This window comes from Oncorhynchus keta, chromosome 28, assembly GCF_023373465.1.
Source record: "Oncorhynchus keta strain PuntledgeMale-10-30-2019 chromosome 28, Oket_V2, whole genome shotgun sequence".
NCBI classification, from domain to species: domain Eukaryota; kingdom Metazoa; phylum Chordata; class Actinopteri; order Salmoniformes; family Salmonidae; genus Oncorhynchus; species Oncorhynchus keta.
The window spans coordinates 33,705,554-33,721,275 of NC_068448.1; the positions used below are offsets into that span (position 1 = coordinate 33,705,554).

Sequence of the window (15,722 nt, forward strand, 5' to 3'; positions counted from 1 at the left end):
GACCTGAAATCACTAAGTGTCTCCAAGTAGAAGGGCTGATCTAGCATCACGTGCCCCGTTTATAATGTTTTAAAAGGCAAATCTGATCCTAGATCCGCACTCTGAGATGCCTGGGGAATTTCGGGCCCTGGATGTTGGAAATGAGGATAAGGCAATTATGTTGTAGGACACCAGGAAGTACAGCTAATGATGATGATGATAATAGAAGGAATAATGTTACCTATAAAGGTTTTTATACTGGCCTGTGATATTCTAACATCGGAGCTAAGCGTTTCAATATTGGTCTATCTCGGTGGTTCCCAAACTTTTTTTCTAGTCCCGTACCCCTTCAAACATTCAACCTCCAGCTGCGTACCAGCGCACTCTCAAATGTTTTTTGCCATCACTGTAAGCCTATCACACACACACACACACACACACACTATGATACTTTTATTAAACAATAGATTGAGTGTGAGTTTGTCACAACCCGGCTTGTGAGAAGTGACAAAAAGCTCTTATAGGACCAGGGCACAAATAATAATAATAATCAATCATTTTGCTCTTTATTCAACCATTTTACATATAAAACCTTATTTGTTCATAAAAAATTGTGAATAACTCACCACTGGTTAATGAGAAGGTTGTGCTTGAAAGGATGCGCATAACTCTGCAATGTTGGGTTGTATTGGAGAGAGTCTGGCTTAAAATAAATTCACACAGTCTGTGCCTGTATTTAGTTTTCATGCTAGTGAGGGCTGAGAATCCACATAGGTACGTGGTTGCAAAGGGCATCAGTGTGTTAATAGCGCGATTTGCCAAGGCAGGATACTCTGCGCAGCCCTATCCAGAAATCTGGCAGTGGCTTCTGGTTAAATTACATTTTCACAGAACCCCTTGTTGCAATTTCAGTGAGGCTCTCTTGCTCAGATATCAGTAAGTGAACTGATTAACTCCATAATATCGACAGAAACATGGCAAACGTTGTTTAGAATCAATCCTCAAGGTGTTTTTCACATATCTATTGATGATAAATCCTTCGTGGCAGTTGACTTTCTCCTCTGAAGAAATGGAACGCGCATGGACCTGGGGATTACGCAATAATTTTGACGCAGGACACCGGGCGGACACCTGGTAAATGTAGTCTCTTATGGTCAATCTTCCAACGATATGTCTACAAATACGTCACAATGCTGCAGACGCCTTGGGGAAACGACAAAGGGCAGGCTAATTCCTGGCGCATTCACAGCCATATAAGGAGACATTGGAACACAGCGCCTTCAGAATCTGGGGCATTTCCTGTATGAAACTTCATCTTGGTTTCGCCTGTAGCATTAGTTCTGGGGCACTCACAGATAATATCTTTGCCGTTTTGGAAACGTCAGAGTTTTTTCTTTCCAAAGCTGTCAATTACATGCATAGTCAAGCATCTTTTCGTGACAAAATATCTTGTTTAAAACGGGAATGTTTTTTTATCCAAAAATTAAAAGAGCGCCCCCTATCTCGAAGAAGTTAATCACCCTGTCATCTCAGATTTTCAAAATATGCTTTACAGCCAAAGCAAGACAAGCATTTGCTTAAGTTTATCGATAGCCTAGCATAGCATTATGACTAGCTAGCAGCAGGCAACCTGGTCACAAATCAGAAATCAAATTAAATTGTTTACCTTTGATGAGCCTCAGATGTTTTCCCTCACGAGACTCCCAGTTAGATGGCAAATGTTCCTTTTTTCCCAAAAATATCATTTTTGTAGGCGAAATAGCTCCGTTTGTTCTTCACGTTTGGCTGATTAATCGACCGGAAATTGCGGTCACTACAACGCCAAAAAATATCGACAGAAACATGGCAATCGTTGTTTATAATCAATCCTCAAGGTGTTTTTCAAATATCTATTCGATAATATATCAACCGGGACTGGTGGCTTCTTAGTAGGAAAGAGAGAAAGAATGGCCGCATTTGTCCTTTACGCACAAAACACTCTGAGAGACTTCAGCTGACCACTGACGCAATGTTGACGCACAGGCTCATTTTTTCAAAATTAAAGCCTGAAACTATGTATTGTGACACTAGACACATTAGGGAAGCCATAGAAAAGGGAATCTGGTTGATATCTCATTCACTGCTCAATAGGAACGCAGAGCCTTCTAAATAAGAGCCCCTTCCTGTTTGGATTTTTCTCAGGCTTTCGCCTGCAATATAATTTATGTTATACTCACAGACAATGTTTTTACAGTTTTAGAAAATACTCTAAAGTTTCCATCCTAAGCATATTCTAGCATCTTGTCCTGACAAAATAGCTGTTTACTTTGGGGATGTTATTTTTCCAAAAATGAAAATACTGCCCCCTAGATTCAAGAGGTTAATGCAGACCGAAAAGAGCTCCAACTTCTTATTAATCATACCCTCAAATTTGTCCCACCCCACACGTTGAATATAGTTGCGGAGAGTCCCTGTAATCCTAGATTCAGATCATTAAGGTGAGAAAAAACATCACCCAGATAGGCCAGTCGCGTGAGAAACTCGTCATCGTGCAAGGGGTCAGACTCAGACAAGTGAAAATTAAAGAACTTTAAGCTCGTCTCTCAATTCCAAAAAACGTGTCTATACTTTGCCCGTATGTTGTAAAAGTCTTACATGGTCGCTTGTATAGTGCAGAAAATACACGAGAGTTCAGGGGCCTTGCTTTAACAAAGTTAACCATTTTCACTGTAGTGTCCAAAACGTCTTTCAAGCTGTCATGCATTTCCTTGGCAGCAAGAGCCTCTCGGTGGATGTTGCAGTGTACTGGGAGCAACTGATTGCATGCGTGTTACCACTCCACTATGTCTCCCTATCATGGCTTTTGCGCCATCAGTACAGATACCAACACATCTTGACCACCAACGTCCATTTGATGTCACAAAGCTATCCAGTACTTTAAAAAATATCCTCTCATGTTGTCCTGGTTTTCAGAATAGGATGTCTTCCTTAACTTCTTATGGGCAGGCACTGGATGGCCAACATCTGGTGAAATTGCAGAGCACCAAATTGAAAATACAGAAATAGTCATATTAAACATTCATAAAATATACAAGTGTTATACATCGGTTTAAAGATGAACTTCTTGTTAATCCAGCCGCTGTGTCAGATTTCAAAAAGGCTTTACGGCTAGAGCATACCATGCAATTATCCGAGGACAGCGCCCCGCTTACAAAAGCATACAAACATTTCCCAGCCAAGTAGAGGAGTTACAAAAGTCAGAAATTATTCTCTTACCTTTGATCTTCATATGGTTGAACTAACTAGACTCCCTGTTACACAATAAATGTTTGTTTTGTTCAATAAAGTCCCTCTTTATGTCCCAAAACCTCAGTTTTGTTGGCGCGTTTTGTTCAGTAATCCACTGAGGTGGTCAAAACATGCAGACGAATACACCCCAATAGTACCAGTAAAGTTTGTTGAAACATGTCAAACAATGTTTATAATTAATCCTCAGGTTGTCTGCAAAGCAGCTCTGCATTCATCCTTTGTCCTCTGACCAAAAGGTGTTTTTACTCCTCGTTTTTCAAAATACAAGCCTGAAAGCATGTCTAAGACTGACATCTAGTGGAAGCCATAGGAACTGCAATCTGGGCCCTAAACCATAACAGACATTCAATCGCAAAAAATTCCTGGATGGATTGTCCCCTGGAAGGTTTTCGCCTGCCATATCAGTTCTGTTATACTCACAGACATTATTTTAACAGTTTTAGAAACTTCTGGGCCTGAGTAACAGGCAGTTTACTTTGGGCATGTTTGTCATCCAAACTTCAAAATACTGCCCTCTACCCAAGAGGTTAATTGACCCCCATAAATATAACGGCCATATACCCGGAGCTGTGCCAGGCCTGCCACGTCTGTTGACTCATCCAGCTGTAACGCACTGGCTTATATGCAAAGCAGTAATTGTTTCAAAACATCTCCTGCCATGTCAGTGATGCATCATGAAACGGTGTTGTTTGAAGAAGACATTGTCTGTATAGTTCTTTTTGGCCTTTTCCCCCCAGCATTGTCCCAGCCGTATCTGCGGCAGCAGGAAGAATTAAGTCATCTACAGTAGTATGGGGCTTGCCTGTCCTAGTCACTCAGTAGCTCACCATATAAAACACTTCTAGCCCCTTCTTATTAATGGTATCTGTTGCTTTAATACATTTCTTACTACTCGAAAGTCATCTTTATTCTCGCTCAAAAAACTCCTGTGGCTTATTTTTCATATTGTCATGTTTCTAAATGTCTGCGCAAGAGGGAAGGTTTACTGCGAGCGCGTGACTGTTGTGATTGAATGTTAATTATTTAACTAGGCTACCTGTATTTGACATTGTTGTTATTTCGCTGAACACCTAGATGGTTTCATTTTATTTTTGGCAGTGAAACGAGGATACTCAGGTGAGGGGGGGGGAACTCACCTAAATGTATAGCCCCGTTTGAAAATGTGAATAAAAAAATGCATTAAACTAATAATTTGAATCACATTTTTATTTGGTGTACCCCCGACAGCAATGTAGCCCTGGGGAACCCCACTTTGAGAATACCCGGTCAACACCATTGCTCATCTAACTGTATCCCAGTAATAATTTAGAAACAACCAGCAATTGCATGTAGATCAGTTCTGATGTTAAATGTGATGTACTTTAAGGTGTGTGTGTGTGTACGATTTTGATCCCTGCAGGAGACCTACCAGTCGGTGTATAACTGGCAGTTTGTCCACTGCCTGTACCTGTGGTGTCGTGTGCTCAGCACCCTGCACCCCAGCGACGTCCTGCAGCCCCTCATCTACCCACTGTGCCAGGTCATAGTGGGCACCATCAAGTGGGTACACGTACACAGACCTATGGGCTTAACTTGGGATCATACTGTTTCATGGGCTCTGTAGAACACACAACCAGGATATCACACAGAGATCTATGGGGAAGGAGAATACTGCATCTCTTTTCTGAAAGTTTAACATAACATAAAGCATCTGTTTTTCACCTAGTTGTTGTATAGATCAACAATGACACGTGCTTTAGTATGTATACCCTCTGTTAGGGTAGAATGTCTAGTTAGCATGAAGATTTTCTATTGGTTTTCCGTCTTTGAATACAATCACATAACATAACAACTAGGTTTGGTCCACAACTAGGCTTAATCTCTCTGTGAAACTGCACCAAAAAGTTTAACTTCACACTTTCACCAGCAGGTGGTAGTGTTGACCGCTGTTGTGACTACTATCTGTCTTACTGTGCAGGTTGGTACCCACTTCTCGCTACTACCCTTTGAGGATCCACTGTGTGCGAGCCCTCACCCTCCTCTCTGGCAGCACCCACACCTTTGTGCCCGTTCTGCCCTTCCTACTGGAGGTAAGACCCCTTACCCCCTGCCAGAGGTGCTCATCTCCTCCCAGAGCAATACCCTCATGGGCCAATATTTACTAAGTGTTCTGATCTGGGATCAGTTAGGTCTTTTTTTAGTTTTTTTTTTTTACTTGATATCGACAGCACTCCTTTGTGAACAGGGATCCTGCTCCACACCCTACTGTAGCTCAACTAGTCAGGGCTCTCCAACCCTGTTCCTGGAGAGCTACTGTCCTGTAGGTTTTCACTCCAACCTAATCTAGCACACCTGATTCTAATAATCAGCTGGTTGATAAGCTGAACAGGGTTAGTGAAAACCTACATTTTTCTTCTTTATTTAACTAGGCAAGTCAGTTAAGAACAAATTCTTATTTTCAATGACTGCCTAGGAACTGCCTGTTCAGGGAGCTCGGGGGTTTGAACTTGCAACCTTCCGGTTACTAGTCCAACGCTCTAACCACTAGGCTACCCTGCCGCCCCTCTACATGAGGGTAGCTCTGCAGGAACAAGGTTGGAGAGGCCTGAACTAGTTCATCGCTAACCAGGACCGTGATCAGCTGAGTCCGGTATGTTAACTTACAACAGGGTCGGCATGCATTCTCAGTAGCTCACTAGGATGAGGGTTGGCCACCCCTGCCGTAAGCACTTGTGTGGCCTAGATCAGAAAAGGTTGAATAGATGTGAGCAATACGGTGAGAGGACAGCATTGGGTGACAGACCCAATGGAAACACAATGTGGTTTCCATTGAAATATTTTGTAAGGTGTCAGTGGAAAACAGTCTGTAGGTCTCAACAGCTAAACACGAAGTAGGTTCTGAAAGATGAGGGGGTGGAAGTAAATGTGAGTGGTTTGTGACATCAACCTTAACCCCTGCACTAGTCTCTTCCTACTAGCAGACTTTGCTGATAGCTTCTTTATTGAGGGAAAGTGGACTTACTATGTGATACGTGGTTGTCTCACCTAGCTATCTTTAGATGAATGTAGTAGCTGTAACTCGCTCTGGAGAAGAGCGTCTGCTAAATGACTACAATGTAAAGGTCAAATGTTAGACACCTTTCTTATTAGGGCAGGTCCCAAACTGTCAACGTTTTCAGTTTGGCGCGTGTGGTGTGCGTGTTTGTCAGAGTTAGCCGGCAATTGAACGGTACGTTCGCGCTGCGAACAGCCCATTCCATCTCGTCCCGAAGATGCTCTATAGGGTTGAGGTCTGGGGACTGACCAGGCCTCTTAAGTAAACTGAACTCACTGTCATGTTTCAGGCAATGTTTTTCCACTCCTCAGTTGTCCAGTGTTGGTGACTGCGTGCCCACTGGAGCCATTTCCTCTTGTTTTTAGCTGATTGGAGTGGAACCCGGTGTGGTCGTCTGCTGCAATAGCCCATCCGTGACAAGGATCGACGCTCAGAGATCGATGTGGACTGGGCTCTTATTTGCCTGTTTGTGGGCCCGCCTGTTAGCTTACGCGATTTTTGCCATTCTCCTTTGACCTCTCAGCAACAAGCTGTTTTCTCCCACAGTTTTTCTTTGTCGCGTCCTTCTCGGTAAACCCTAGACACTGTCATTTCTGGAGACCGTCCGTTTCTAAGATGCTGGAACCGGTGCACCTGGCACTGACTATCATACCACGCTTCGGTCACTCGTTTTGCCCATTTTAATGTTCAATCAAACTGTAACTGAATGCCCCTGACTGATTTTATATGGCAAGCCACGGCCACTTGACTCACTGTCTGTATGAGTGAACCATTTTTTGTGAATGGGGTGAATGGTGCACCTAATTAACTGGCCACTGAGTGTACTGTTAAGTGAAGTGTCATAGTTGGATGTTGTGACAAACAATGGATGCTATTAGGGATGGGAATTGCCAGGGGCCTCGCGATACGATATTAACACTACTTAGGTGCCGATTTGTATTGCGATTCGATACTGTGATTTTATTGCAATTCGAAGTCCAAAACATGTTGCTTACAAGATGTCCCTCTGCAGCAGACAAGTGAGAGCATGAGAAAACAAGCTTTCATCAGTCATGGAAATTAAGGTGCTGAAAACAAATTGGCTCCCTACTTTAAAATAAGCTGGAGAAGAAGCTATGAAGGAGAAATACTGGGGTTTTGTTGCAGGTACAACCAACTAGGGCAAAATAATGTGATATCTCAAAATGAGACCTCGTCAAAAATAATATCCCGATATGTAATGATCGATAAAACATAATTCCCCCCCATCATTAGATGCTACGGCCAAATGTAAAGCATGTGCCGTGCTACAAAGGTTCAACTCTGGTAACGTTACACCCCTTTAGTGAAGCCTGTGAAAACTGGTGCGTTATATTTGCTCTTTGCAAAAGGTGTTCCTCAAACTCTGGGACAAAAAAAACCTGTCCGTTTACAAAGTAGTGATACATGTGATGTTCGGGTTGTCCGTTTGTCAGGGACTAGGTCAAATTCCCTTTGAGCCACCCCCATCTAGCCAGCTAAGTAGCCGCGTGAGAGTACTTGTTATAGCTCAGTGAGTTGTTTACATGCGTGATGGCAAGACAAGTGTCTGGCATGAGAGCGGATGGAGGAGGCTTGGTTTGACGTGTTGGGCATCGTGTGATGACATGCATTATCTGAATTAGGCCCACAGAATTATACCTAGTAGAGGAGCTGCTTCTATGGAGGAACTTTGAATGTTTTTGAACTTCATAGTTGACTTAACATTGGACCAAAGAAGCTAGCTAGCTAACAAGCTTGTGTGTGCAGAGTGACACCAGAATTAAAAACATGTCTTATCTTTTTTTGTAGTTAATAAATTCAATGTGAAATTTGGTAACTATAGTATTCCTAACTAGCTTTGAAAAAGGTTTTGGTTCTGTTCTCTGAACAGGTTCCAACCCCTGATCTCTAGAATCAAATCCAAAAATCCGCTGTCTGTCAGTCAGTGGGTGTTAGCCTCCTGTGGTGGGGAGTCAACTCCAAAATAATAGATTCCTTGCCCGTCGACTCCCATTTCTGTGTCAAGCTTCGATCCCACTAGGAATCTTGGCCATGTTCTGCTATAATCTCCACCCGGCACAGCCAGAAGAGGACTGGCCACCCCACATAGCCTGGTTCCTCTCTAGGTTTTGGCCTTTCTAGGGAGTTTTTCCTAGCCACCGTGCTTCTACACCTGCATTGCTTGCTTTTTGGGGTTTTAGGCTGGGTTTCTGTATAGCACTTTGAGATATCAGCTGATATACGAATGGCTATATAAATTGATTTGAATCGACTCCTAAGATTCAGTATTTTTGCAACGGAGTAAACTGATTTCCGTAGTCTACTTCGAGGACACACTCTTGCATCTTTCTCAACAAAGAAAGAGCCAGCTAGCAAGAGCTGGAGGGGCACAGCAAGGCATGTTGGCCATCCGTCAGACCTGTGCATCGGTAGACGAAAGACCTAGGCTATTGCAATGCTGTATTTCGCAATGTCTCGCGCAAGTTCACTAAAGCAGAGGTAGTCGATGTGTAGGCTGAGCAGTTCTACAAGCAACAGACCGAAGACCAAACGCACACTAGTGTTTTTATAGAGAAGAGAGAGAGCAGTGGGGGAGGCAGAGAGATGGTCAAAACAGCGCACAGGTTATATATTGGTAATCTGTATCTAGCAATGCCTCTTAAATTCACCTAACGTATATATTAGGCCATCACTGAGTATGGCTAAGCTATTCTTCATAGTGCCAGTGAATTGAAGTTGAACACTGCCAAATGCATCAGTTTAATTAGGCCTAAATGTGCAATAAAAAGTATTTAATGAAAACATAGACTGGTACCTCTCTACGAACAGGGTTGGAGAGCCCTGTGTTAGGCAATAGATCTCAAAGCAGCATCCCCGCTGAACTTTTAGAAAAATGGCAAGTTTACTTTCTCATCCATAAATAGTCAAGTGCAAGTACGGTTCAGCAGCTCAAATCGGCAGGATGTGGGGCATTGTGATTGTGATCGCACTTCATCAATTTAAATATTATGGGGAGCCCTATACATTTGGCAGGCAAGCACGAGTTATCAGTGTGTGGCCTATTATGGTCTAGACACAACGTTGAAATATCTTCACGCCTACATAAGAGGCGATTCAATTTGGGAAAAATGTGGAATTACAGGAGGCCGTTTTAGAAAAACGAATCCTATGTGACTCGTCCTCTGGAATAACACATCCCTGGATAATAATGACAACCAACATCTCTTGTTATAGCCCTATTCGGACGGGTATTACATGGCAAGGAATAGGCTTATCAGCGTGGAGTGTGCCGCATCATCCCATGGGATCAGTCAAGGCTGCACACAGCGGAAATATTCTAGTTCCTACACATCACCTTCTACATTCAAACAAAGTGTGCAGCGTCAAGCTCCTGTCAATCCTCTAGAATGCGAATGTAGTCTTTTATAATGAGGGGGTGTGTTTGTGTGTGCGCGCATCCGTTTCAGCTTGTTTTGGGAGTCGAGCAAGGGTCAAAATATCCGGGACTCGTGCACCACTAGTGGTAAGCTAGCGTGAGAACGGCAGTATGGAAGCGACTGCTTGGCCTTGTGGGAGTGGTCACCGTGTTGTGTGGACGGTTTGACCAGAGCGATGAAGAAAAGGCTGTGGTTTACGCTCTGCTCCTAAAGCGCTCTGCAGACCACATCCTTTCTGCCTATATCGCAGCCGTCCACCCCCCCCCACCCCAGCACACACACACACACACACTCTCCAAGACCCCCTAGCAGCACAGTGTTTATTTGTGACACTCCGTTTCCTGTCTTCTCTTTTACTGTTCCCCTCGTTAGAGAAAAGCGAGGCTGAGGTGCTCGCTGCTACGGTTTTAATTGGAGCAGCAGACCCAACCACGTTATGCTCCTCCGTGTGTGTTTGTCTGCTGTGGGTGGACGGCTGCGCCATAGGCAGAAAGGATGTGGTCTGCAGAGCGCTTTAGGAGCAGAGCGTAAACCACAGCCATGTCTTTATCGCTCTGGTCAGACTGCACACACGGTGACCCCCCCCCCCCCACAAGGACAGACAAGCTGTTGCCTCCTTACTGCTGTTCTCATGCTAGCTTACTGCAGGGGGTCAACACTCACTAAGATGCGCGCACACACCATATACAACAACACAAACTACACACGTCCATGCACACCACACATACTGTGTGTGTGTGTGTGTGTGTGTGTGTGTGTGTGTGTGTGTGTGTGTGTGTGTGTGTGTGTGTGTCTCCAAGGGGGGTGGTATATATGATTTGGGGCTTCCTGCTCCAGTGGCTCCCTCTGTATCAGGGCTGACCCATGCCTTCCCACTTCCCCCCCTGGCTCCCCCGCAGACCGCCACCACATCCGATGTTTGTACAGACAGACTGGGCCAAGAGCGCTCCACTCGCCTGGTACCAACGACCTCACACACACGCACACACACAGCAATACGTAAAAACACAAGATCAAATACAGGGCTAGGCCTATCTATCGCACCTAAACACGCACAGTGAGATGTACAAAATATAGGTAAAAACACAAATGTACACTTACTTACTATGCCTTTTTAATCTTTACTTTGGCTATATCTTTACGTTGAACACTTACGAGTGTCTATTGTCAGGAGTCTGAGTGATTTTCCATGAGACAAGCCATGGAATGATAACCAAATGATGTGGTGGTCTGGCTTGTGTGTTTGAGGGTACTCTCGCTGTTTTGTTTTCACGTTGTGTAATCTGTGTCATGTCTTGGCAAATGTTGCATGATTTCTGAACGCACTAATTTTGTGTTCATTGCTTGTTGTTTAGATCATCCATCAGGTGGACTTCAACAAGAAGCCTGGCCGGATGAGTGTGAAGCCCATCAAATTTGATGTTATCCTGAAGCTCAGCAACACCAACATGCAGGAGAAGGCCTACAGGGTGAGTACTGCTAGCTTAGCATGCCAGCTAACTAGGCTTGTCTGCCACAGGAGGAGACTTAGACTGGGGGGAGTACTGCTAGCTTAGCATGCCAGCTAACTAGGCTTGTCTGCCACAGGAGGAGACTTAGACTGGGGGGAGTACTGCTAGCTTAGCATGCCAGCTAACTAGGCTTGTCTGCCACAGGAGGAGACTTAGACTGGGGGGAGTACTGCTAGCTTAGCATGCCAGCTAACTAGGCTTGTCTGCCACAGGAGGAGACTTGGACTGGGGGAGTACTGCTAGCTTAGTTAGCATGTATTATTTGCGGCAGGAGTAGCCTTAGAACTGGGTAAATCCATTTGAATTCGATCACTTTTTGACTGCACCTCTTTTGATTTGAACAAAACCTTACATATTTACTAATTTCTACAACTGTTCAGAAAGTGACTTTTTGGACCTGAATGCCCAAACATTCATGAGATTAAGGTGCTAAAAGTTGACCCGTTTTACATACCCCACCATACCATGAGACATGCATGGTCTTTATCACTGGAAAAGATCATCGGTTGTGATTGATATAATTTTAAAAGGTTACTAACAGTGTTGTCAAACTATTTGAATATTTCTAGAGAATTTATATAAATTGTATTTTTTAACCTTGAATGTCAATTATCTAGAAACGTGTAAATTAAAAAAATCTTAATTTCAAATACAGTGCATTCGGAAAGTATTCAGACCCCTTGATCTCCACATTTTGTTACTTTACAGCATTACTCTGAAATGGATTACATTTTTCTTCCTCAAATCTACACACACTACCCCATAATGACAAAGTGAAAAACAGTTTTTTAGAAATCGTTCCACATTTATTAAAATAAAAAAAATAGATACCTTATTTACTTAAGTACTCAGACTCTTTGTTATAAGTCTCAAAATTGAGCTCAGGTGCATCCTATTTCCATTGATCATCCTAGAGATGTTTCGACAACTTGATTGGAGTCCACCTGTGGTAAATTCAATTGACTGGACATGATTTGGAAAGACGCACACCTGTCTATATAAGGTCCCACAGTTGACAGTGCATGTCAGAGCAAAAACCAAGCCATGAGGTTAAAAGAATTGTCCGTAGAGCTCCGAGAAAGGATTGTGTTGAGGCACAGATCTGGGTACGGGTACCAACATTTTTCTGCAGAATTGAAGTTCCCCAAGAACAGTGGCCTTCATCATTCTTAAATGGAAGAAGTTGGAACCACCAAGACTCTTCCTAGAGCTGGCCAAAAAAATGTTTTGTCATTCCGGTCAAGAAATGAATGTTCTGACCACTTCTTCCATGGGCAAACATGTATGGAAAGTGATAGGGTCAATACCTTTTGAATTCTATTACGAGATTCATATGGTATTGTTAGTTTTTAACAGGTAAGTCTAGTTCTGTCCTCAAGCACCTAGTGGTCAATTTCGTATCTTCTCATGCCACTTTACGTCTTGATACTTTAATCATCTCAATGAAGACTTCGGTTAGGCTACCACTAATTAGACATGTGTATTGTCTGTGCACCTCTCCTTGAACTGGGTTATTTCTGTGACTTGTTTTGGAAAGATTAATGGTGATGCACCTGTTTTCCAATGGTTGCCGAGATTGTGGAAGCGCCTACAATGGTGTGGCCTGGCACCTTTAGTACAAGGATTGCTGGAGGTCAGAGAGGTCATGAATATCTCTTAGCCCTAGCTATTTTCGGGTGTTTAGAGAACATGTGTGAGTGACTATCTTAGGATGTCTATTGTAGGAGTGGCCAAAGTCTACAGGTTGAAAGTAGCATGTCCTCCAACGATCAATCTGCAGGAGAACTGTGAAAGTGTGTCTTGTTGTCCTGCATCAGCACATTTAGTTTCACATCTTTGCTGTCTTGGTAGTCCTAGACGGCTACCTTGCCTAATCAGTAAGAATTTATTTAGTATTACGGCCTTTATGCAATTCCCCTTAATTCCACCCTCCCTCAAATAAAACAAATGTATTTGGAAGCATGCCAGATTAGATTACGGCGCACTACTCAACCTGTTGTCTGTGTCACGGTAATAGAATAACGATGGCATTCTAACGCGTGGCAACAAGAGCAGCCGATCAACTCCATGTCTAGTTGATGTGTTTTCACACTCCTCCCTGACACAGTGTTACCCACCGTGTGTGCATAAGGGGATTGAGGGCAGCGGGCAAAATCCCACGTAAGGGGCTCTGACCAAGCCAAGAGGATTGCCACACGGCCCTCTGGGATTATCCCTTGCACTCCGCTGGTCAGGACTGGCTTTCGGTGCTGTTGCCAGGGGCAACCAACGCCACCGGCTCCACCAATTGCTTCTACCGTGCAGTCGGTGCCTGGTGACTCACCCTTGCTACTGCCAGACATGGCTAAATTAACACCTGTCTGACCATTATACCAAGTAGTGTCTGACTACAGTAGGCTGTATGTGACCTACAGTACAGAAATTAGTACTATAATAGAACTGAAATGGGTCTCATATCCTTTTTTGCTTTGCTTCTGTAGCATTCCATGTTATTGCTGCCGTGTTGGCGGACCCATGCCAAATCATATCGTTTAGGGGGTTAAGTGTGGGTGTGTGGCCAATGGAGTATCCACTGGGGTTAGCACAGAGCCATGGGGAATGCAGCATCAGGTGGCAGACAGCAGGTGACCGCTTAGAGATAATCGGATCCGTCAGGTAAATCCAGTCTGTACTGACGGCTGTACTCACATAAATAGCTGCGATCTGTAAAGTGTGTGTTTGAGACTTAACCTGAGGAGTGGCGTTAGTGCGCTGAGGTGTCCCTGTAATCTAGCTCGGTGTTTGCACATGTCTTCTCACAGATCAACTCCCGTCCTTTCTCCAAACAAGCCTCTTGAATGTTAATATGAGTATCACATTTGTGTGTGTGGTCCCTTAGGTTTTTCTTTTCTGATTTGTATACTTTTGTGTTGTTTCAGGATGGGCTGATAGAGCAGGTGTATGACCTGATCCTGGAGTACTTCCACTCTCAGGCCTGCTCCATCGGCTTCCCAGAGCTGGCCCTGCCCACCATCATCCAGGTAATACCAGCTCCTTCTCCTCTTCTCTCCACCCCTAGTCAGCTAATAGAACCACTTCACCAGTTGATGCAATGGCATAATGTCCATACCCTAAGCCAGGGATAGGCAACTGGCCCTGGAAGCAAAAACAAGTTTTGATTTTCTTCTCCTGATCAGCGACTGATTCAGATTTTCAGACATCAATATGTGGACATTTTATTCTACACATTTGGTAAATGGTCAGCTATTCAACATACTAACTCAAACATTTTTAGGTGTTGACTATCAAGTAAAAAAATTAAATAATAATCTTAGCTGCTAGCCTTTCTCTGCAGCAAACACAATGCGGCAAGAAACTTGACTTGGTCTTATAGTGAGTAGGCCAGATGGAAAAAGAGGGCGAGACGGAGTGGGTTGAAGAGTAAAGTGTGTCTGTGCTGACCTTTTAATGGTTCCACCGGCTTGCCGTTGTTTTTACGGCCCTGTGACCAACCACTGAGCCCACTTCCTGTCAGAGACAGCCAGCAGTGGGTGGGTGGGAGGCGAGCTCCTCTACAAGCTATGCCGAAAGACCAAGGAAGAAATGGTCTGCCCTCAACAAAGCAAACGGCGCATGACAATTCCTCTTCTACTCCAGTTTTTACTGTTGCCACACACACAAACACACGCGCTGGGCATAAAGTAGTGACGGTCCAGAGGGGAAAGACAAGCACCAGACGAGGTGATTATATACCGCTTTTCACTCCCCCCTCCTTTCTACCTCCTCTGCTGCTCCACAGCTGAAAGCGTTCCTGAAGGAATGCAAAGTGGCCAATTACTGCAAGCAGATCCGCCAGCTGCTGGAGAAGGTACAGGAGAACAGCGGCCACATCACAGCCCGGAGACAGAGGGCCGCCTTTGGAGTGGCCGACGCGGCCGCCGTGGTGAGTTTGGCTGTGTGCGTGTCTGCCCGTGAGCAACTGAGCCTGTCTGTGCCCGGTCTTCTGGGCTGCTGTTGCAGAGCCCTCATTTCACCTCTTCAATGTGCTCGCGGGCACGCACACACACACACCTCTTTCCCATCAGTGCCTCTGCTTCCTCAAATATATAGACATTCACCCAGTACGTACGTAAGGTTTCATGATTAAATTGAGATTTTCAGCAGCCAGCAAGCTGAACTTCTTCAATTATGTGATGGTTCACCAACAGTTGATTATTGAGTTGCGTTGGTTGTTGGATTCCAACTTATTGTTTTTTACACACACACACAACGGTCTGCTGGGGAGCTGCCTGGAGCAGTCCCACCTCCTCTTAACCCCCTGTACACCCCCTTCCAAAAAAACACATGCATACGCCAATCCTGGGCAAGCTCCCGTAGGAAGTGCCTGTGAAGGTCTCCACCAGCCTAGAGCGTTTAACCATCATGTGCCCCCTGACCCTTAACCCCCTGACCTCTCCTCTGGCTGTGTCTTTTACACACACAGACAGTGGGGAG

At 44.4% G+C, this 15,722-nt stretch overlaps 1 protein-coding gene across 1 annotated transcript in view; it reads left to right on the forward strand.

The window, feature by feature from the left end:
- noc2l (NOC2-like nucleolar associated transcriptional repressor) overlaps positions 1–15,722 on the forward strand; it is a 33,148-nt gene that overhangs the window by 5,771 nt on the left and 11,655 nt on the right. The window contains exons 11-15 of the mRNA XM_052482841.1: positions 4,667–4,806; positions 5,225–5,336; positions 11,094–11,207; positions 14,168–14,269; positions 15,028–15,171. Coding sequence (XP_052338801.1) covers positions 4,667–4,806; positions 5,225–5,336; positions 11,094–11,207; positions 14,168–14,269; positions 15,028–15,171 — 612 coding nt within the window. The remainder of the gene's footprint in view (positions 1–4,666; positions 4,807–5,224; positions 5,337–11,093; positions 11,208–14,167; positions 14,270–15,027; positions 15,172–15,722) is intronic.